The sequence below is a fragment of the Nymphalis io genome, chromosome 13 (assembly GCF_905147045.1).
Source record: "Nymphalis io chromosome 13, ilAglIoxx1.1, whole genome shotgun sequence".
Taxonomy (NCBI): Eukaryota; Metazoa; Arthropoda; class Insecta; order Lepidoptera; family Nymphalidae; genus Nymphalis; species Nymphalis io.
Window position 1 is genome coordinate 2251711 of NC_065900.1, and position 23877 is coordinate 2275587.

At 35.4% G+C, this 23877-nt stretch overlaps 3 protein-coding genes across 6 annotated transcripts in view; 1 reads left to right on the plus strand and 2 right to left on the minus strand.

Annotated features, from left to right (window-relative positions):
- LOC126773045 (TELO2-interacting protein 1 homolog) overlaps window positions 1-23877 on the plus strand; it is a 39463-nt gene that overhangs the window by 14754 nt on the left and 832 nt on the right. For 2 of the 4 annotated variants that reach the window (XM_050493670.1, XM_050493671.1), the window contains 13 exons: window positions 11602-11776; window positions 11878-12070; window positions 12759-12900; window positions 15841-16009; window positions 16952-17160; window positions 17276-17464; window positions 17901-18104; window positions 18329-18493; window positions 19815-20039; window positions 21179-21321; window positions 22212-22307; window positions 22787-23102; window positions 23244-23767. In XM_050493670.1, the coding sequence (XP_050349627.1) occupies window positions 11652-11776; window positions 11878-12070; window positions 12759-12900; window positions 15841-16009; window positions 16952-17160; window positions 17276-17464; window positions 17901-18104; window positions 18329-18493; window positions 19815-20039; window positions 21179-21321; window positions 22212-22307; window positions 22787-23102; window positions 23244-23767 (2700 nt within the window). In that variant the 5' untranslated portion in view covers window positions 11602-11651. Of the gene's footprint in view, window positions 1-10202; window positions 10529-10678; window positions 10822-11601; window positions 11777-11877; window positions 12071-12758; window positions 12901-15840; window positions 16010-16951; window positions 17161-17275; window positions 17465-17900; window positions 18105-18328; window positions 18494-19814; window positions 20040-21178; window positions 21322-22211; window positions 22308-22786; window positions 23103-23243; window positions 23768-23877 lie in introns of those variants that run through there. The other 2 variants (XM_050493668.1, XM_050493669.1) reach the window with 2 other exon arrangements.
- LOC126773053 (uncharacterized) lies at window positions 2885-5268 on the minus strand. Its single transcript, XM_050493688.1, has one exon. The coding sequence runs from the start codon at window positions 5000-5002 to the stop codon at window positions 3524-3526; it is 1479 nt and encodes a 492-aa protein (XP_050349645.1). The 5' UTR covers window positions 5003-5268; the 3' UTR covers window positions 2885-3523.
- Window positions 7628-9339, minus strand: LOC126773062 (uncharacterized). The gene has a single exon (XM_050493702.1). The coding sequence runs from the start codon at window positions 9231-9233 to the stop codon at window positions 8157-8159; it is 1077 nt and encodes a 358-aa protein (XP_050349659.1). The 5' UTR covers window positions 9234-9339; the 3' UTR covers window positions 7628-8156.

The following is a 23877-nucleotide window of genomic DNA, read 5'->3' on the forward strand; positions in this document are numbered from 1 at the left end:
TATAGACTAGTGTTCGTCCAGTGGCAGAAATTCATATACAATATTAAAAAATAGTTTTTATAAATATACGTAGCAAACGTAGCGTAGGACGCCTTCCAGCTAGGTGGAGTGACGATATATGCAGTGGCTGGCTGACGATGAAGATTAAGAGCTGAAAATCGAACTCAACGTGCCATCGGAGAGGCCTAGGTCCAGCAGTGGATGACGAAGGGTTGATGATGATGATGATAAATATAATACTAGATTTCACCCGCGGCTTCGTCCACATTTTAGGACGGGGGATGTTAGCTTAGCTAAAATAAAATAGATATTTACACCAGCTCAGCATAAGCTTATTAAATAATTTATTGTTCTAAAAATAAATACTACATTAAAGTTTTAAAAACTTCAGCACTATATAGAATCTGCGATCATTCAACTGTACGTACAGTCATTTAAATTCAAATCATTCACATAGTATATCATGCGTTAGCTATCACGGGCGGCGGGCATCTCCCGCCCGTAGCCAAGCACGCACGCGGCTTATGGCCGGTAATCACGACACAGTCAACTATTTACAAGCCAATCACTTCGCATACGTTATAACCTACTGCATCACAAAGCTATCGTCGAGAATATCATGTTTCTCAGCTCTGTAAAATCACTGAAGGAAATTCTTAGACTTGGTTAATATTGATTATTTGTTATTATTGTTATATTACACACCTATTGGCGCGCCTTGGGGTTAAAACCGACTGCTACGCCGTGACGACGTGGCTAGCGGCATGACACTGGTGGTAGAGCTTTGTGCAATCTCGTCTGGGTAGGTACTACCTACTCATCAGATATTTTACCGCAAAACAGCAGTATTTGGTATTGGTATTGTTGTGTTCCGGTTTGAAGGACGAGTGAGCCAGTGTAATTACAGGCACAAAGGGACGTAACATCTTAGTTCCCAAGGTTGGTGGCGCATTGGTGATGTAAGTTAACATTTCTTACAATGCTAATGTCTATGGTCGTTGGTGACCACTTACCATCAGGTGGCCCATATGCTCATCCGCCTTCTAAAATAAAAAATAACATAGTATTACTGTGTTCCGGTTTGGAAGGTGAGTCAGCCAGTGTAACAAACCATCTTAGCTCTCAAAGTGGGTGCCATTCAATGCGTAAGGGATGTAAGTTAATTTTTCATACAGTGCCAATGTCTATGGCCCGTGGACGTACAATCAGATAGCCCATTGGCCAGTTTACTTACCTACTGTAAAAAAAAATATTTTGCTCATGGTTATTGATTTGTACGTAAATTACAATATATACAACAAATAAAAATCATCTTTTTCAAAATAAAAATATAAATATCCTTATTTTTCTTTCTATTTAAACGTAAAATTGTAATAAGACTTGGGATAACGTTAACCCATGGGTTCAGAATCGGACCTGGAACTTTAGTTTTATAATAACATCCCAGTAATTACAACGGTTAGACCCAGTGATAGTATATGTGATGAGTATTTAGTACCTACGCAGACGGGCTTGCATAAAGTTCTACCGCCAAGTAAATGACATATATGCTTCTGTATAGCATAGCATGCATAGAATTTTTAAATGGTTTGTATTACGTAAACATAAAAGGGAAGAAAATCATAGATCCGAACTCTGGTCAGATAGACTAATTAAAACTTAATATGAATGATATTGAAGTTCTACAAATGCTTACGGAAAAGTCCACCTTATGGATTAAAAAATTGTGAATAAATAAAAACAATTTATAGAAAAAAAAATTTGTTACATGAGCTTACCGTTGCATTATGAGCATTAACAAGAAATATACATATAGTTTTATAAATATTGAAAGACTACATTTGAATTGAAAATGCATCGCTGTCTATCTTGCGCTTCAAGTAGGTACGCTGCGTGCTCTAATGTTATGATGAAACTAATTGTAATATTTTTTTTCTAAAGACATCGAACAAAAAGTAATAAAGCCTAATTTTTTTTTACTATTTATAGTCCAGCGGTTGACTGTTGACTTGCCTGATGTTAAGCATCGACACGGTCTAAGATATAGCACGCTTGCCTATAAGAAACCTGAACCTATGAGAACCTATGAGAACTGAAGCAAATATTGTTATATCATTTTGTAGTAAGTTTAAAGTCATGAATTTAAGTTTAAGTAAGGAAATCTTTGCTTATTTTTTTAATTGTTTTTTTATTAAAAAAATTAAATCACGAAACAAATCAAATCACGTGCAGCCATAGTAATGTAAAAAGCAGACGAATTTTCCAATAAAGTCAGTCAGTTTTTTTATTATTGATAAGTATTTGCCACGATTCATCGAGAAAGGTGTGCTCTTTGTCCGGTCGCGTCTGGTGACCCGGACGACGATAAAAGTTATCTACAAGTGCAATGCAGTATCTTCATAATAACATGTTTCAGGCCTTATCGTGTTGGATGCAGAAATATCTGTTTACTATTGGAAAAATAAGTCTTGATTCCACATTACAATTTATAATTACACTACATGTTATGTAGCTTAATATTGTTTGTGTTTTGTCTAGACAGATGGACTTTTTGTAACTTGAAAAGAAAACGAAATTCTGTAAATATAATTACTTTAATTCATTCAATTAAATTTATTGTTTGTCGTATTTTACATTATAATAAATATATATTATTATATTATTTTCGAATTCGTTTATATTAAAACAAGTTATCGAACATAATCCGTAGGTATTGATATATCAGACACTATCTAATTAATTATTATTGTAGACTTATTAGTCTACTTTGCTTTTACGCCCTAATTGATTGAAGGTTTGCTAATATAATTAATAACGCCTTTCCATTTGGCTTTAATTAGTTAATATTATTGGTCTTTTTGCAAGGTGTCATTAAAAAAAATAGTAATATTCCTGAATTTTTATTGAATAAAACAAGAATAAATAAGGGGATACATTTTTATCTCCCGTTACAAGTACAACATAATTATTATTATATGGGATAAAAAAAAACATTACGTGGCACCATTTGGACTTAAACCTAGATGCACAATCTTTGTGATCTCTTGACATCCTTACAGACTTTTTGATATAATTATACAAACAACATACACGGCATAACAAACGCAACTTATAACATAAACTTTTGAGTAACATTTAAATCATCATATATATACACAGAAAATATTTTAAAAAATATGAAACAAAACAGTCTAATAAATTATTTATCATACCTTTTTCATATTTTATTTCTGTATAAAAAATTATAGACATGTAATATTAATTCGTGAAATTAATAAAAAGTCTACAATCATAAAATGTAATTCTCATGTAATAATATCTACTTAGTAGTTACAAAATAATATCGTCCTCTGACTCCACGAACTTTTATCTGTCGTCCGAGCGAGAGGACAACTGAAACAGAGAGCGTGACTCCGAGGACAGCATCAGAACCTTGCACTCACGCACTCTTCAGGTACTCGAGCGTCTTAATAAATAATCACCTTAGCGACTATGTGAGGCATATCAGCCTCGCGTGAGGCTTTCAAAGAGGTAAATTTGGTGGAGTCTTGCATGGCTCTGGCGTCGGCGGCCTCCGATCCTCAGGCGATCGAGATTGGTAGTATGCGCAATAGGGTAACGGATCCCAAAATGCGAATAATGCTTCACGTGTGTCGAGCACAGTATTCAACAACTTGCCCACAGTCGCTGTATGACCACATCTTTTTGCTCCTTGACACAAGTAGGGCAGAGACACTCCGACGCGTGCTCCGATCGCGACCATTCCGCTTCCCTGTCCATTAGCCGTATTTTCTTCACGTACTAATCTGAATGATATGTGTCCCGTCATAGGCTTAGATGGCGAAATGCAAGTAACAAATCTTTGAACCCAAGCGTCGGCTTCTCCATCCTTTTGCGGCACAAGACCTTTTTTCGAAGGATCTACGCGACAGGTTACATTATTAACAGCGCGAGACTCTTTTAAAGTGGTGCAAGTTACAAACCTTTCTCCTTTTGGTTCTCTCACGATAACCCAAGGTTTTTCAACACTTATTTCTCGTGGAAATCTAAAATGTGCCTTATCTTCTGGCATAACAAATCGTAGTCGATCCCTAGCGCCTCGTGCACCAGCGCTAGCAATAAAATGACGGCCTTCCTTTGACGTACCGTTGTCGTACCACGCTCGTACATCCTCTTCACTAGTTACAACCCAGAACTGAGGTGTAGGCAAACTAGCCACACGGCACATTCGCATCAATTCCAACGGGTCATCCAAGGTAATTACGTCCCGCGCACTCGGTACGAAACATTGACAACCTATCACTTCTAAATGAGGCTTAGCTAAGGCGTCGTAGTATGCTGGCGTCGTTGAGCTGACAGGAATATAGAACACAACAGATTCTCTTTCCACTATTTCTTTCAAGGATCTTGCATATGCCAAGGGATCCGCTGGATTTGGCCGAGGAACAGTATAAAATTTGTGAACAGCAGCTGAATACTTTAATAAGGTAAATTGTCCTTCTACTTCGAAAGCAATCACTTTGGCTCCAGCAGAGTGAAAGTTTCTGGCTAAATGTAAGGCTTGAACAGAACTCCCTCCGCTAATGAGTACAGTCCGTTGCTGGTCAACATTCCTCGAGATCGCACTTCCGATCATCTTCAAAAATCCAATAGGGCATTGAACGCACTTCCAAAAAATAAAAAGCGATGCTGCGATCCATAAGGTGGGTAACACAACTAATATCTGTCTCCAGGCTGGATGAGCTATAAAACTGAACAGGGCGAAGAAAGGTCGAAGAAATTGGCTGGGTATCCATGTCAGAATTTGAATCAATCGCGGTAGTGATGGCGGATGCTCAGGCGGAACGGCTCGCTCTTCGGGGATAAGAGAAAACGTTGATGAGAAGGAACGCCGCAACGCCGTAAAGGGTGGTGGTTGGTGCGAACATCTCTTGACGCGCGGAGAGAGGGTGAGCTCGGTAGCTGACCGCATGAGGCGGTACTCAGACGCACAGGCCGGCATGGCGAGTGGCAACGGCAGACTGGCGCGCGCGCTTTACTCCTTCATATATAAACTGCCCTTATCTCGTTCGCCTGCGTACACTCTTCGAGTCGTCTTTGCACCCAATTAACTATTACCCAGTTAAAAATGAACCAACATAACGTACACGTCTGTTAAATTTTGTTTTTCACGTATTTGACCGTATTTAATTTTTTTTTAATTTAATTTAACACACTTTAGAATAGTATAGCCACTTTTAAAGCTTTTAAATAAAAATAAATTCACTTCTCGAGTACCTAACGGTCTAAGAGCTGAGTGTAAAGTGTTTAGGTGGTAGAGATTTTATTTTATATATGTACTCTATGAGCAATGAGAACAAATGAAATATACCTAATTAATTCATTATCGTGAAAATTATTTTTAGGGGTGTGAAAATTTTGATGATTCTCTATTTGTATTCAATTAATACTTGTCTTGAATTTGCCAGTATGGCTTAAGTTTGTAGTTAGAGCTCCGTCCCGTTAGTATATACATAGATACATATAATTATAGAAATATAGTTTCATAATAATACATTTGCGTACTCCAATTCGAAAAATCGCTAAGCTCTACTTAGGGATTTTTCGCACTAGTGACAGGCTGATCGACTGCTTTTTTTCTCTTTCTATAGGTTTAGTCGATTATTTGTTATGAAATCTCTATAATCTCATAAATCCATAAATCAATTAATCCATAAATCCCTAAGTCCATAAGTTTCTACCAAAAAAGACCTTAATTGAAATTTCTAAATCTTGGAACATTATGCTGCAGGTTGAAACCTTGTTGTTCGTTTTTTTTCTGACATATTATTAATTGGAAAACTTAAAATTACCCACTTTTCTGAAACTGGAAACTATGAAACAGATTCGAAAGAATCATTACTGTCGCTGTAAATATAAAGACAAGTTAACAAGAAAACAGATAGAGGCAATAAATAAAATATATAATAAATTCAATATATTTTGAAAATCATATACAAAATATATATAATAAAAATAATATAAACTATAAAATTAAAAACAATATTAAGTCAATACATCGGAAACAAGAAAAGAAAATAATTACCTTGGGTATATTAGTTTAAAATAACAAATTGTCGGTATAATTTTATTATAGATATAATAAAAAATGTGTTTGCGAGAAAACTTAATATTATAGTAATTTTTTTATTAATTTGATTATAAGAATATAGTTTTAGAAGTTATCTTGTTTTGTTAAAATCCTTAGTCCAAAGTCCAAAAAAACGGAAAGAAATCCTTAAATCCAGATGGCTTAGGATAAGACCAAAACTTTATTTTTTTCAATTATTATTGATATACAAATAGCTTTATAGGTTTTTTTTTTATACCTAATATATTTAGTTTGTATTATAACATGATGATATTTTCATATTTAAACACCACATGCTTTCTTTTCAAAAAATGTTATTGTGCTTACGTTTCTCATTGCTCAAAAAAGAAAAAGTGGACTTAGCCATTTTTCAAATTGGAGCAATTAATTATTTATATATAATTTTTGAAAAAGCTTACTGCCTTTGCCCAATTCGTTACTTTTAGTTTATAACTTTATCCGATTTAAAAAAAAATAACTGTCGTGAAGTTTATGTATAGCTTTATTTTTTAATTAACATTCAACTATCATTGATATTAATAACAACAATAATTTATTATTAGATACAAATTATAAATACTTTTATAATTACATAAATCGTGTCGTTTAAGTAACAACATTAATAGAAATCTTTAACGTTCTACGCAGCAATTACAATATTTAAAAAATACATATTTTTTAGTTTTTACCACTAATTTTAAAATTTTATTCAATACATAAAATAATAACGGGGTTTATACTTATATTTACACAAACTCAAGACTCTAACAGTAATAATAATGTAAAAAATGTATTTTTTTACCTACCACGACGTTTAACATAGGGTATATATCACCATGAATATTATTATAGTATAGTAACTTGGTAAAGTCGCCATTTAATAGCAATGTAGCAGTGTTTAAAAGTTTTAGTGTTTATAAGTATGTTATACTTAAAAAATAATGGATTTTATAATAATAATTGTTCTATAATCTGAGACAAATTTATTTTGTTAAATAAAATCATATGAACAGACATTTTAAAAATAGAAATGTTGTTTTTTTTTAAAAGCTTTCGTCTGTGGCATAGGCATTCTATGGCATAGTTTTCATTAAAAATGGATTTTTTATATGTACCTTATGTAGTTAATCAAATATTATTATTTTTATTAGAAGTTAACTTAAAAGTATATATATCTTCATGTCCAAAATTCGCACAAGTAGATCTGCTGTTCATCTACTAATGTAATATTTACACTAAGAAATTAATTAGGAACCAAATACCAACGCAAAGTAGGAATTCAAGTAAAGTAAACAATTTATTAAAAAATATTTTAAATATTTTGTTGTATTTTAATTTGGAAACTAAAATTTATGAATATATTCATAATTTTCTGTTTTCCTTTCATTAAATAACTAATAATTATTAATCATACTCAATTAATTCAAGTGTCTTAAATGCTTATTTTTAATAACATTTTTTTAAATAAAATATTCATACAATTTTTTTAATATACAATAACAATAAATCTAATATCTATAATTTGGCATACTATATTATTTAACAAATTAAAATATTAAACATACAATTCCAGATATTATATATAATATTATATTATAGTATTGATTCTCAAGCAGAAAACTTGCTTCATCTATCTAGCTTACTATATATAGATGTCCTAATTTTTTTATTTATAACTATTATTGGCTAGTAAAGCCTTACAATGTCGCCATTAGATGGCTCATAATCTCTATTCATTGGAAAATTAAAATAAATAACAAGAAACAGAATAACATTTTACTATGGCAAATACATTGTAAAATAAAGACATCATTGAACGCTATATTTTATTTAAATGCTTTTAAATATCATATTATTAAATAATAATTAATGCTTGGAAAAAAACAATGTTATATCTATCATACTTAATAAAATTGTCAAAAGTTTTATCTACATTCAGTGAAATACAATTATAATGCCATTTTAAAATAAATAACATTCATTTTACTTCATACACAATGACTAGGATCTCCCTAGAGTATTAGATTTACAAAAAAAATGGTAAGTTTGTGTCTTTCAATTCAATTGATCCATTTTTACAGACTATATGCAATTCATTTTGAGGTTCCTTTTCAAATCTGAACCTCTTTGGATGAGAATCATCCATAAACCTTCCGAGTTTCAATATTTTATCATCAACTTTAATTTTTTCTGCTATAAGATTAGTTGCTGGTAAGTTTTTTAGTATATCATGGACCAATAACTCAACTTTGCCTTTCTCATGTATAAATATACTACTTTTTTCTGTTAACTGTGCTGCATGCATGAATACTTCTCCACTTTTCAAGGAAGCTTCTAGATTACCCGAAAATCCTGTGATGTATAGGTTGCCTTTCTGTATAACATCTATTTTCACAGATCTGTGTAAGTTATCAAGTTTAATATTACCCATTAAAGTTGTGAAATGTGATTTGTCACTATAACAGGACTTTACAGATATATGACCCGCATGTGATGATACATTGAAGTTATTTGCCATGATACTGTGACACTTGATAGCTCCGTTAATTCCTGTTTTCAACTCAATGTTGCTTGCCTGTAACCGACCATCTGTTAGTACATCTCCAGATGCACTTTCTACTTTGATATTGTCGGCTTTTAAATCGGCAACGTTGACAGAACCTTTTTGAGTTTTGACCACGAATTCTTCAGCTTCCAGTTTCGCTAAATGTACCGACGCATTTTCTGTAGCTGTTACTTGTACCTTTAATTTATAGGGAACTTGTATTAAGCATACATCATTGCGGTCTGGTGAAGTATTCTTATTCAGTAGCTCAAGTCGCTTCGACGTCTGTTTTACTTGAAAATCATTCGTATCTTTTCCCTGACTGTACAAAGTCATAGTTAGTTTATTATGTGCCTTTATATCATTCACGTCGATAGGTTGCACCTTCACATGAATAGGACTTTCGATAAAAATACTCGTGTTATTTTCTATTGTTTTTTCGACAGTTCTTACAAGATTTAAAGTCTTTATATCGGGTAAACTGCTAAAATATACTTTAGTTAACCTCAAAATCTTGAGACACTTATGTAAGATACGTTGACCACCTAATGTAAACATTTTTTGCGTATTTATATTAACGACGAATTATAACAACATCGAATGTGCATATAAATAACTATTTTTTTGAAAATAGCATTTTTACTATAACATTTGACATTGTCTGACATCGATAGATCTATATTCGGACATTCCTGAGAGCAGCTGACTTTGACGTACAAACGCTACAATCCATGCATACCTTACTCTTTGGTACCTAATTCCTTTTTCAAATTATGAATCAATAATCTTTTATTATAAACATTAAAAGGATAAAAAATATTAAAAATTACACATTTGTGATATAAGTACGTAAAATATTTACAAAAGAATTGCCGCGAACTATTTTGAATATAAAATCATGTGTAAATCAATTTTAAAAACGTCGTCGCGAAAATAGTGCTGCCATCTTAAAAGCTCGGTCTACGAATAATATTATTACTAGATTACAATACAATTTCAGCGACGGCGTTTTAGAGAAAATAAACAATTTGTATGTTTATCGTAAATCAATTATCGGCTTTGGTGCTATTTGCAAGCAAGTCATCATTATTCTCGACTCATAACATAATAAATAACCATTAATGTAAATTAAGCTAAATTTAATGTCTAATCTAAAATTTAGGTTTGCTTATGGGCACTGTCAAACTACGAATTAGAAAATATGTGCACAGTAAATTATTAAATAATTCAATATTAAGTAAATTTCTCTAAATTTATCTTAAAAATAATATTTTTTACTACCTATAATAAAAATTACACATAAGTACATACATATATACATGTAGCTAAAATTAAAACTTACCAAAAAATATTATTTAACGTTTTAATATTAAAATGCAGTTAAAGGACTGTGCTATCTGGTTTTATAGGAATAAAGAGAAACATACTGGAGCATATTGCCAGGATCTTAAGCCGTATATTTTGAATATTGATTAGGTTTTAAATTATAAGTTTGACACAGATTAATTTTATTAGTAGTTGTCAGTTTGACAATAGACATGAAGATTTATTCCTCAAAATGGTTATTGTTTCTCTGATTTAAATATAACTATCTTAAAAATGAATTAAAACATTTCCATAGTGCGTTATACGTTTAACCCACGTGTTAATCTAAACGGCAAGATGAACGGCCACATGAAAGAGGCTTTTAGCCGAATGAAACCATTATGTGACTTAATTATGGTGAACCCTTCACCAGAGCATATATCAACATTTGCGGCAATGGTTTGCGAATTGAAAAAAGATTTATTGCAGGAACTACAACAGTATATGCTGTTTCCTTTCATAACTCACATACAGTCTAAAGAGATTGTGTATGTATAGTATTGATTTTTTCTTTGTATTTGAAAACATAATGATAATATGGTTGCTAATTTGATCACAACACTAGATTGCTTGCTTGTCCTCTATTTAATACCAAAAAGTGTTATTGATAACTTCTGTTATGTTCTGTTCATTTACAGAGGAAAATATGAATTACAAAGGCTTTTGATAGATGGAATGAAGGTTGTGCTACAAAGAGTTCGAATATTTAGTTTTGAAATGTGTATGAAAATTGAAATGGGACTCCTTGGTCTTGTATTTGAAAAACCCAAACCGGGAATGAGTAAGATTATTATGTGATGTTATAATTGCCTCTTCTTTAATTATTGTGGTTAACATTTATCATAAACCTGAATGTTACTCTATTATTTGTTGCACACATAAGTAAATAATAATTTACACAATCTTTTAATAACCCCCTCGTTACCCATGTTAGTTATTACATAGACAAAAATATTACTTATTCTGTACATAATAAAGTCACGGTAAGCAATGGAACTAACATGTTTAATCTCTTTTGGAACATAGACCCCTATACAATTTTGTTTTTTATGGTAGAATAATTGATGTATGGGTGCTACTTATCCAGAAGAGCTTTCACAAAACCCTACCCATCATTAAATATTTCTACTATATAAAGTTCTAGCTGAACAATCATTCTACTGCCTATTTATACAAAATATATATGGTATAAAGAAGGCAGCACTATCAATTTTCACTATCACTATTTATTTTATTACAACAAAGTGGATAGTATAAAAACTTTCTTCTAATATACATATTGCTGTCTGTTCCAACTTTGTCAGGGTAAAATTCATACAAAGTAACCTCTTTAATTTTTTAATTTAGCTTGGTGAAAACTTCCAAATTTCATCTGATGAAAAATTAATTTTGGATAGGATTTGCTTTGAATTCATCTATGTCACATAAGCAGTAACTATGCTAAATTTCATCTCAATTGGACCTATTGTTTGTGAAACATCATGACGAGTCTGTCAGTGTGTGTTATTTCGCTTATTTATATATAGAGTTATATATAGCTGTATCATTTTTTTTATTATAGTTGCTGATGTTCCGGAGGAATTGAAACTCAGTGTAATTCAGTGCTTAACGATGTTAATGCTGAATGTGGACCATCCCACACGGGTGAAATTGGTACAAACACAGGTGCCAATGCTGGCCCAAGCTATTTTTGTATCGGTTCATTTGGCTAAACTTGAAAAACTACGTGTTTTAAGGTATGGTAAATTATTATAATATTTATTGTTATAAAAATGTAAACATTATCTTGAAATACGCTACGCTTAATATTACAATAATATAAATTTAATTATTTTAGATTGGCTGCTATAAACTGTCTTTGCGCGCACACAGCTTCACACCCACAGCTCACTGATAAAGACTGTCATATAACCGATCCGGTGCTAGAGACAGCTGTTGTGAATATGATGTCATGCATTTTGCCGGGGGTGATGGCAGCTTTGCAGGATGTCGCCACTTGCACCGATAACCCCGGACATGCTATTGTTGTGGTAATGTCTCATTGTTACATTGACACCAGTATTGAATGCTACATCATTTAAATTTCAAGATTAATCTTGATAAATATGACTTCAGATCAGAAATTATCTTTTATATTTAAACAATACTAATATATATATATATATATATTTTTAATCTCCACTGACTAATTGTATTTATTATATATTTATATTGTTATTTAAAAAAGTAACAATGGATGTACGAGTATGTATGTAAGGTACATTGCAAGCATTAAATAAGCCTACACGAATAAATACTATTTTGGTTGAAGATTACCTTTTCGGATTCAGCTGCATTACGCTGGTAACTTCACTGTTCAAATTCGCTCATTCCAGCTCCTAGCATTTTACAGTCATTTACAGACTTTATATATATGACAAATTGTTAATGTTGTTATAAAAGCTAAGTTATCCGATTTATTCTCAAAATAATTATAACAAGTAGGAATTAATATAATATTTAAACTGGTGTTACTGAAATCTGCAATAAAACAAGTTAATTCTATAGCCACAGTGCTTAAATTTCTAAGCATAATTGTAATCAGGGACTCAAATCAAATGTTATATCTCAAAATTAAAATGCATGAATTTCATCCAACATTACTAAAAAATTTTGATGATCGAAACACCATGTACAAAGGATAGAATGAAAAATCAATGGGAAATGTTTTATTTCCAGGCGGCCCTTAACGCTACACATCGTGTGCTTTGTCTAACAATGCACAACAAACACTTGCCCAAGAAGGATAATATAACAGCCGACGACTTTGTCAGTATGTTGTCAGATAGGGCCATGACAGACAAAGATGTAAGCAGTAAGGGTAATTCATTTTTAAGCATTTTATTGTAGTTAGTAGATGTTGTTATTGTATCTGTACTAAGCTTGTACCATAAACAAAACTTTTTAGAAATTAGATTAGGCACTTTGCGTTAATAACTTATTTTTTTTAATGTACTCTATTCCATTTAAAACATCTTATAATATATACAATCATTATTTATAAAATGTTTTTAAATGTATTTTTTTTCTATATAATTATAATTAGATAGACCATTTCTCTAGCTTTTATATATTACAATTAATTTGCTCTTAAAATGAAAGCCATTATTATTATTTTAATAACTTCGAAATAATAATATAATTATTTTATACAAAATAAGAATCTTTTGACTATGAAAATGATTTTAACTTTATTTTTATTTAATTTATGATAATAAAAATTCAATTGAATTAAACTTATTTTCAAATGAAATTATGTAATCGTTCGTAAAAGAGCAAAATATAAGTATAATTTTTAATAAGACAAACTGGACATCTCAGAAGAATTAAAACACTTTTGGCTATTAATCTATTACACAGCGCCATAAAAGTTCTTAATACAAATATTTTTAAAATTAATAAAAATATTTTAAATTCCTATAACAAAAATCCCAATGACCTTAATTGTGGTTCAAATTTAAAAAAAAACTGCCTAATTATACCTTAAAAGTTAAACTTATTTAAACGACATTTCTAATATTCCTTATATCTATCTATGACTTTGAAAACGACTAATTTGTTACAAAATTTTTATCCAACCTCATAAGAAATTGGTAATTTAATTTTTCTATGTGCTCAAATAGTTTAAGTGCGCGGTACAAATTCTAACTTATTCATTCAATTTGGACCATTACTTATTGATATTAAAAAAAAAAACAAACATTCGAAAAAAGAATATGAGTACTCTGACATGAGAAGAACCGGCGAAAGAAACGGGATTTTTTTGAAAAATTTTGTAATTATTTAAATAAAACAAAGAAATAGCTAGAAGGCGATCAATATTTACTGGATAAACCATATAAAATATTCTCTTTGAATATTTCTTATAAGCAAAGAGCTAATTGGAGGACATATTAACGAAGTTCAAATTGAGAAACGGAGATATTGAAGTAATACTTTAACAAATAAACATCTAAAATTTTACTAACAAAGAAATGAAATCGGTGGAAAATTTTATATAACTGTATGAAAACCATGAAATATTTTTGACACTCATATTGTCGTCTTTAAGACAGCCAAACTCAAAATCTTCACAGAGGAAAAAAAGCGGACTGGAATTCTTAATATCAAAAGAGATGAAAAGCAGATTATTAATGAATGGAACTAATGACTAATACTTGAGGATAAAATGGCGCACCACTGACAAACCGAGAATATTTTGAAAACGAATAGAAAAATAATATATAATAAAATATTCATAGAACGGTGGTGTAAGACAAAAAAAAAATTAAAACTCAACAGATAATAAAAATTTAATTATAATTTTGTCCGTTATCTTTCTCTAAGCCTCTTTATATATTTATTAAAAACTTTTATTTATCATTGTTGTTAAACGCTGCATGAGATATATGTGCATATATAATTCAAAACGGAGACAGTATGCTTGTATTTATGAATGAAATATGTAGATTTGAAGTTCAGTTTGATTATTCGAAACGAAAATAATCAAGCTCTCTGAAGAATGTATTTATTTTGCGCCTCTGTCAGTGAATAAGAACCAGACAAAATCAAAATGGTGTATTTTTAAATTAAAGCAAAAACTCTTTTGTAAAAGAAGTATGAAGTAATACATCACAGACAGGGGTGGCTTGAGAAAATTAGTTTCATTTGAATGGACAAATGAAGAGGTTGTAAATAATTTGCAGATATTTTACGGGATGTAACGTTAAATGCTATAATTGCGTCAAGAGATTACCATTCATTGGCTGAATTTATTAGATCTGGGAAAGATCTGGAAGCGAAATCGAATGTATCGACGAATAAAAGGGACAAGGGAAAGGGGTCTAGGGCAAAGAATAAACGTTACAATAACGGTAATAACTCCAGAGATGGGAATCACAATAGAGATGATAATGGTGATAGAGCTTCAGCGACATTTAAGAACTCAGGTAATAAGAGAGAAATACTCTTATGAATAGATGTTTTGAAAAAAGAAATTTCAAATGTGGAATTAATTATTTAAATAAATGAAGTGAAACTTTGGATAGGATTATGTAATTTATTTGTCAAAACCAACATGTAGTACAAGGAATTTACCCAATAAAACAAAAATTAATATCGGTACGTAAGTAATTGCCTACTAGTTTTTTACAGGCGTTCTAAAATTTCTTAAAATATAGTCACCATCGTAAAAAAATAAAATTAACAATAAAGTGGCGACATTATGAACAATAATATTAAGATAAATTTTTTAAATATATTTATGTTAATAGATTAAAAATAAAATAAATAAAAATAGTTGATTATAACTTATGTGCACATTAATGATTTATAAATTTTGAACGAAATTAATATGTTTAAATTAATCGTATTAAATTTAATGTTTACAGTTCATATCAAATCTCAAAGACGTTAATAATACTGCGGATTCATATAATATAAGTTAACAATTATTATTAATATACATAAAAGATTTTTTTTTTAATTAATATTAAAAATATAGCGCTCAGACTTATAAATTGAGTTATTTGTTTCTTTATTTTTATAACAATGTGATAATTAATGCTTAAAGTCCGTTGCGATTTTTTTTTAAATATTTTTTTGGTACATAATAATTCATTAAAAGTACGAATTCCGGAACAATAAAAAGAAATCGTCGTAATTAAATCGCTTACCTTGTTATCCTCACGACCACGTAGGATATGTTGTGTTGAAATTACTAGAATGATCTACTAATCCATTTTTCACCCCTTTAGATTAGTGTAGTATTAATTTGTTACAGGATTAGCACCCAAAGACATACCAAAGCGCACCCCCGAGTGGTACGCCATGGCGGGCGACAAGTTGACCATGGTGGTGAAGAGCCTGGTGCCGCTCGTCACTCACGAGCACTACAAAGTTAGGAAGGAGCTCGCGGTTCTCTGCTACAGGATCGTTTCTGAATGTAGCTCGTAAGTGATATTTATATTTTTGTACACTTTTTTTTAAATATAATTTTAACAATGGCCATTTTAAGGAGTTATATTATGATGTTACTATTTTCTCCTCCGATTGAGCGTAAAGCTTGTGTTAGGAGTGGGGACGTCAATAGCCCAAGGGTCAGATCGAACCTGCGATTTTTAAATTATTAGGCGGCCCATAAACGCTTATATACGTTAAACGCGATGTATGTGAGTCTTATAATAACCTATTTTTACCGTTTCGTCTGAGTTGCACCTATTATGCTCACAAATTGACTGGGACCTCCGTGTGCCCTTGTAGTTGACTGCGCCAGTTCTCTTCGTCAATCGTCATTACACTTTTATTGTAGCGTTATAGATTTCTGTTCTTATTAATCGCGACTTGCTACATTTTGCAGTGTCAGTATGACCAATGGTGACCACTTACCATCACACGGTCAATATCTTTTTGATCGTCTGTCTTTATATATATAGAATAGGAAGGCGAGCGTATGGGCCACCAGATGGTAAGTGGTCACCAACATCCACATTAGCATTGTAAGAAATTAGCATTGTAAGAAATGTTCACCATCGCTTACATCACCAATGCGCCAGCAACCGTGGGAACTAAGATGTTATGTCCCTTGTGCCTGTAATTACAGTGGCTCACTCACCCTTCAAACCGGAACACAACAATACCAAGTACTGCTATTTTACGGTAGAATATCTGATGAATGGGTGTTACCTAACCAGACGAGCTTGCACAAAGCTCTACCACCAGTAAAATTAAAATAAAGAACTAAAAAATAGGGACCGATTTCATTCCCCTCCTTGTAACACTAAAAAATTGTACGCAACTTATATATAAATATATACAGATATAGATATTAATCATAAAAAAAGGTAATTGTTTTCCTATCCATACTTATTTAAAATTGAATTTGTTTCTTTTAGAACAATGCAGCTCTCGTTAACAATGGCTCTCGACGTTTTGATATCTTTGTCAAACGACCCATATAAGGAAGTCTCGGAGTACGCCTCGAACGCCATCAACTCCTTCTTCAGCTCCCAATCTGAAACAAGCAAGACGGAGGCGATCGATAGTATGTGCGAGAACTTTTTTACGACGCTCAACTGTTTGCCGAGAATATTAAATAATATAGGTATGTAAAACGAAAAGCCGTGTGTTCGCAGTAAAGGCAACTCAGATTTCAGTCATTTCAGTCAGTTCAGCCAGTAATTCTGTGCTCAAGTCACAATATCTTCCTCTTGTCTCAGACTCGAACAGGAAGCTGTCTGCGCTGTACCTGCTGCTGGGCTACCTACGCGTGCTGTGCGGCGGACGACCGCAGAGACTGACCGGCGCGCTCTGCGCCAGTGACGGCTACGACAGACTGTGTGATGCGCTGCTCTGTGCCGCCTCGCACCACTCGCGACACGACCTGCTCGTGCGCCACTCCGCGCGCGGTACGTACCCGGCACCGCCTCGCACCACTCGCGACACGACCTGCTCGTGCGCCACTCCGCGCGCGGTACGTACCCGGCACCGCCTCGCACCACTCGCGACACGACCTGCTCGTGCGCCACTCCGCGCGCGGTACGTACCCGGCACCGCCTCGCACCACTCGCGACACGACCTGCTCGTGCGCCACTCCGCGGGCAGGATTTTAAAATAAAAATCATTTCAATATTAGTGATACAGGACTTAAACATGTACACTGTTGTGTTGACTCTTTTGATAAGATTCACCAAAACAGTTATAAACGCCAGCGTCGCAAAACCTGTTTAGTAGTTATTGTATAATGAGTCAATAGAATTAAATTCTCTTTTTATCAATATTAATTCTCTAAATGTGTACTAATACAAAATGTTACGACAAATAACAATAAAATATTTTTTATAGATATATCTTCTCCAATCCCCTCGGACGGCCCGTGGCGCCGCCTGCGACACCTGGACACGCGGGAGTGTGAGTTGAAGCTCCAGGAAATCTGCCAGAAGCTAGGCGAGGCCGAATGCGCCGAGCTATTCCTCGACAGACTCCTGGAACTATTCTACGAGCGTCGGACCTGCGAACTCGTCTACGTCATCAATTTCGTCGGTTCAGGTAAGCATATCGAAGCCGAGTCGAATGAGCCCGTGCCTCGGAAAGCACGTAAAGCTGCTAGCCCTGCGCCTGAACTACTTCCGGTCGTAACGGATTGCTGTCTCACCGGATGAGAGGGAGGGAATAAAGAATGCAGTTGTCTAATCTCTTGAGATTTGCCGACGTAGCCGAAATCGATCAGAATGACATAAATCGAAAGGCTGGTGCTGGTTTAATTTCCTCAGCTCCAAACTCGTCGGCGCAGCTGGCGAAGCGCATAATATCGGCGTACACGGAGGAGGACGTGTGGTACCGGCCGCTCGAGCTGGGCGACGGCGAGCCGCCCGCGCGCGACACGCTGGACCGCGACGTGTACGACCCGCGCGCCTGGACGCGCGACTGCGTGCCCGGTACGTCGCTCGTTGTACTGCTGTAGCGTATAGGCTATCTTGAGATACTGAGGCGTATGTAAGCTAGCCAATACTCAAAGACCGAACCAATAATATATTTTTATTTACGACTCGTCACAATTGTTTGAGTACCCTGTACCGACTGATTAATGTATTATAACAATCTTATAAGAAATTGTTATGATTTCGTCATCACGCCAAATATGGATTAGAATTAAAAAGGCGATATGCTGACGGAACAATGTTCACCCTTCAACCGTGCTTTAACTCGTGCTTTAAGTCGAGGTCGAGTTTTTACAAATTAAATAATACATATTATATTATGTATATTCTATTTACCCGCGCTCCGCGACGTGTGTCATCCGAGATGACAGATGGATAGATACACAGATAATACATATTCATATTATAAAATACTAATTAATACATTATTGTAGACGTGTGTACACTACACTTGTGTTCAAAGAGGACCGAAATGTAGACTTACAATTCCTTTAAACTACTGTACAATCTATTGCATTTGGATAAAACAGAAGGGCTGTTTAATCTTAGCTTATTATAGATTTTTTTTTTATAAATATTTAAGCATTGCACTTATCTTTACACTGGTAATTGAATATAAAAACATTTTTACTGGTTTATTTAAATTAAATATTTATCGTCTTCTAATTATACGTTAATTAACTCGTGTAACGTTACCAAGTAACGTTACACGAGTTGCAAGCAGAAGTCGGTATGCGTAGACGTTTCCCGAAAGGAAAAAAACAGTCGCACCCGCATCTACCCGCCATTTAAAACCGCCATTTATAAATTTACATCTTGCGAATACATACTGCGTTTACTCTGTGGTAGGGCTTTGTGCAAGTCCGTCTACCAAGACGGTACCACCCACTACTCAGATATTTTACCGCCAAATAGCAATACTCAGTGTAGTGTTTGTATCTATGCAATAGATACAATACATTGTCTCATGTACACGAGTGGAGAGGGTAGCTATCAATCAAGCAGCCTGGTGTTAGACAGCTTGCGTGTAATAATGAGCCAGTGATAAAGTGATCACTACACTCAGTATTGTTGTGTTCATGTTAGAAGGATGAGTGATCCAGTGAAAATTCAAGCACAAAGGACATAACATCTTAGTTCCCATTTTTGGTGGCGCATTGTCGATAATATAAGAAATATTAACAATTACTTACAATTGTTAATATTTCTTATGGCTTCAACGTCTATTGGCGATAGTGGCCACGGCCATAAACGGTGTTCCTCAAATATTCAGAGTGTTTTTGTTTTGCACAGCGACATCATTATAAATAATTTATAGGTCTCTTCGAAGGAGCGACAGAAACTCGATACACAGATATTAGCCTCTGTCATCCGAGGATGAAGTACGTGGAGCCTAACACGTGTGCGTCACTCTCGGACGCGCAACGGAACATGGCCTTCTGCTGTCTCGTCACTGAGGGCCTGGGACTCATGGCCAGGCGGCTCAAGCGGGAATATCAACCATACTTGCTGAAGACGCTATGTCTGATATTGGAGCGAGTTGGTATGTCATGAAATCAAATATACTATATCCATGTAACTTTTTTATCCGTCCTATACAGGGATAAATAAAACGTAATTTAATTAAGTTTATCGTAGATTAATTAAAACGCATTAGCTGCCACGGTTCGAGTATTGTTGATATAAGGCTTAGTGAATCGCAGGTAATGACCGGTCACGGTTGTTTTGGAGAATACCTGTGATCGGACGCGAATCGACGGCGATGTGTCACCACTGTGGCGCGGACGGGGACACCGCTCAGCATACGTTGGAAGTGTGCCCCGCGTGGAGTGCGGAGATGGAGATCCTGGTCCGTGAAGTCGGACAAGACCTGTCTCTGCGAGCAATCGTGTCGGCGATGCTTCGCAGGGAATCGCCGTGGAGGGCCGTAGCCTCCTTCTGTGAGACCGTCATGGTTCAGAAGGAGACGGCGGAGCGGGAACGGGAAAGGGCCGATCCTGCTCGGCGGAGACGACGACGGCGTCGTCTCGGCCCTCCCATAGCCCAGACGCCCGGGGCTTAAAAGTAAGGGCGTACCCTGGGGCCGTGGATGCGTGAGGTGGGGGCCTCACGTGTCCTATTTCAGAAGGCCCTGTGGAGGACGGCAGCCGTGATGGCCTCGCGCTGCCGTACGCACTAGCGAGGAGTTCGGGGGGGGGGGCGAAATTCGCCCCCTGATGAGAGCTCCGCCGAGCCACGAGTGGAGCAAAACACGGGAAAGGCCGCGGATGCGTTATATCAACACGATCCCGCAGCCTCTCCGATCCGTGCTGAGGACGGCCATCGCAGTGGTTTTAGTGGGTAAGAATCCCACATAACCCGGTTTCACCCCCATAGGACCCGGGTACCTTTCTGAAGGTTTCACTGCGAGAAAAAAAAAAGGCTTAGTGAATATTTTTAAAATGCCTTTTGCGTGTCTTATAAACGTAAATAATATATCAGATTCGCATAAATATTCTACCGTTGATGTAAGAAATAAAAATCGAATTAAAAAAAGCAAGCTTGGTAAATCGGATTGTGTGAGAGCTTCTCGAAGCCGTGTGCTAAAGCAACAATATTTATTTTACTTTTTCTCATAGCAAGTCTCTCAGTTTTGGTAATTTAGTTGTTTAAAATATAAAATAATTTATTTATATATTTCAGGCAGTCAATATCAATATCTCCACGAAGCCGGTTTAATGGCCATCAACAATGTCGCCTTCGCCTTCGATCACGAGAAAGTTGCGGATCTGATTGCTGAAAATGCGGACTATTTCACGAGTCAAATCACTTCTCGACTCAAAAGGGTAAGAAATTCCATTATTATATCTTAAATGGCTTACAAGGCTGTTGATCCCAAAGTTTTAGTGAATAAAATTTTTCAACGCGTGCTTACCTCCATATCTCATTGCCCCAAGTTCAGAAGAGATGTTCAGAAGTCTTCTGAAAGAGTTCAGACTATATTATTATTAGTATCGATTAAACTATAAATGTATTATTATTTAATGTTGTTTGTACAGGTGTCCGGCTCGAAGGACCATAAAGAAGTATAGCTTGTTTAACTAAGCATCTCTTTTTTTATGAGTGAAATTAAACTAAATTAAATATTAGTATATGTATATTGTTCATATACTTAAACTATGCTAATTCTAAACTAATGATGGGTATGAGACGAGTCCACCGTGTTGTCGGTTAAGACGTAGACTAACTAAAATAATTTTTCGTACAGCCTGTGAATGTCCCATTGCTGGGCTAAGGTCTTCTCTCCCTTTTTGAGGAGAAGGTTTAGAGCTTATTCCATCACGCTGCTCATTGGAGCAGGCGCATTCCACCAAGCATTGGCTCCACACTGCGCCTTATTGGAATACACATTGGCAGAATTTCACCGAAATTAGACACATGCAGGTTTCCCCACAATGTTTTCCTTCACCGTAAAGCACGAGATGAATTATAATCACAAATTAAGCACATGAAAATTCAGTGGTGCTTGCCCGGGCTTGAACCCACGATCATCGGTTAAGATGCACGCGTTCTTACCACTGGGCCATCTCGAAATTAAAATAATTAGATTAGCGTAATATTGTGAAGGCGCCCAACTGATAAATGAAAACGTTGCAATGAACCGTACCAGTTTAGACTACAGTTATTTGTATTTATTGAACTATAAATGTAATATAATGTAATGTTGTCTGTACAGGCGTGGAATACGGAGTCGGCTCTGCAAATACTGTCGGTCGTGATGGAGTACAGCGACCAGAGTATACTGGACTGCCTCTACGGAATTGTTGAGGACGTACGTCATTTACATTATAATATGTATTATTTTATATTTTAATTAAATTTTATTTTTAGAACCTTTGGAAGTTTTCTGCGGATTGGTTGATATAATCGTATGCAGGTTTCCTTACAGTGTTTTTTATCTTTGTCTACCACGACATATTTAAAAAAAAATAGCTTTGTTATATTATACGCTACAAACAGGTACAGTACTCGATTAAAATATATTTATTTACAACACTAATCGTCTTTGGCTATATTCACTATAATTTTTTTCCCAATTTTTTTGGTGAGTTTATAACTAATACCATAGACTATAAAAGATCTAGATGATGATATAATGTCAATTCTTTTGCATTGTAAACAATGGTTAACATTTCTTACAATGCAAATGTCTATGAGCATTGATGACCACTCACTATCAGGTCGTCGATTTGCTCGTCCGCCTTTCAATATTAAAAATAAAAAAAACTTATTTTGGTAATTTATTTTTAGGTTCTGGTACAGAGCTGTGACGAATACTACGACAGTTATTTGTCTTCATATTTACAAGTCTTCGAAACATTCATAAAGTGCATTAGGAATTGGTTCCCTGACGAGATTAAGCCTCAACCGTTTCAAGGGCTCGATTTAGAGTACATCGATGTCATCAAGGAGACCATAGACTTCGCAAATAATACCGAGGAAGTGGAGAGATTGATGAATACGGAGGAGTTCGAGGAGCGGGCCGGGCGGACCGTCGAGGAGATGTATCAAGAAGACTTAAAGAGGAGAGAGGAGGATATTCTGGACTACGACGATACCGTCGAATGTACGTCAAACACCTTTAAGAAAATTAATATTATTACATATTAAATACAAAATAAAAATACAAGTTAAACTAATTTTTTTTAACTAAAATATCATTTTTTTCCGGCCACTCGGCTACCTCTCACGGCCCTACGAATCCCAGACGGAAGCGAGGTGGACCCGCAGTACATCCAGGTGACGGTGACGATCCTGAAGCGCTGCGTGCACTTCGTGTCGTCGGCGCCGCCCACGTCGCTGCAGGCGCTGCGCGTGCTGGCGAGCGGGCTGCCGGCGCTGCGCGCGCGCGAGCACGCGCTGCTGCCGCTGGCGCACGCGCTGTGGCCCGCGCTGGCGGCGCGCGTGCGCGACGGCGGGCCGGCCGCGCTGCGCGCCGCGCTGTCCGTGCTGCTGGCGCTGTCCGCGCTCGCCCGGGACTTCATCCGCGCGCGCGCCGTGCGCGACGTGCTGCCGCACCTCTACAAGTACCTCCGGAGGAGCGCCAACGACAGCCATCTCAAGGACACCGGCTCCGCCTACCGCATCTCGCAGGCCTACTACTTGCAGGTGGCGATCATGACCTCGATGTCGAATTTCGTGATCGACCTGATGCTGGACGGGGAGCATCTGGACGACGCCATGTCCTGCGCTCAAATATATCTGTCGAAGAACCAACCGAAGCCCCTGCAGGTAGTGTTCGCTTTATAAAATGCATCAGAGCCGAGGGCGAGTCCCTTGTTTTTTGATTCCCTTGATTGTTTAAAGTGTACGACTTAACCAAATGTGTACTGTGAATTTAC

Bases quoted from the DNA above. Each gene is read 5' to 3' on its own strand.
- LOC126773053 (XM_050493688.1), bottom strand. From the start codon at position 5,002: ATGCCGGCCTGTGCGTCTGAGTACCGCCTCATGCGGTCAGCTACCGAG.
- LOC126773062 (XM_050493702.1), bottom strand. From the start codon at position 9,233: ATGTTTACATTAGGTGGTCAACGTATCTTACATAAGTGTCTCAAGATT.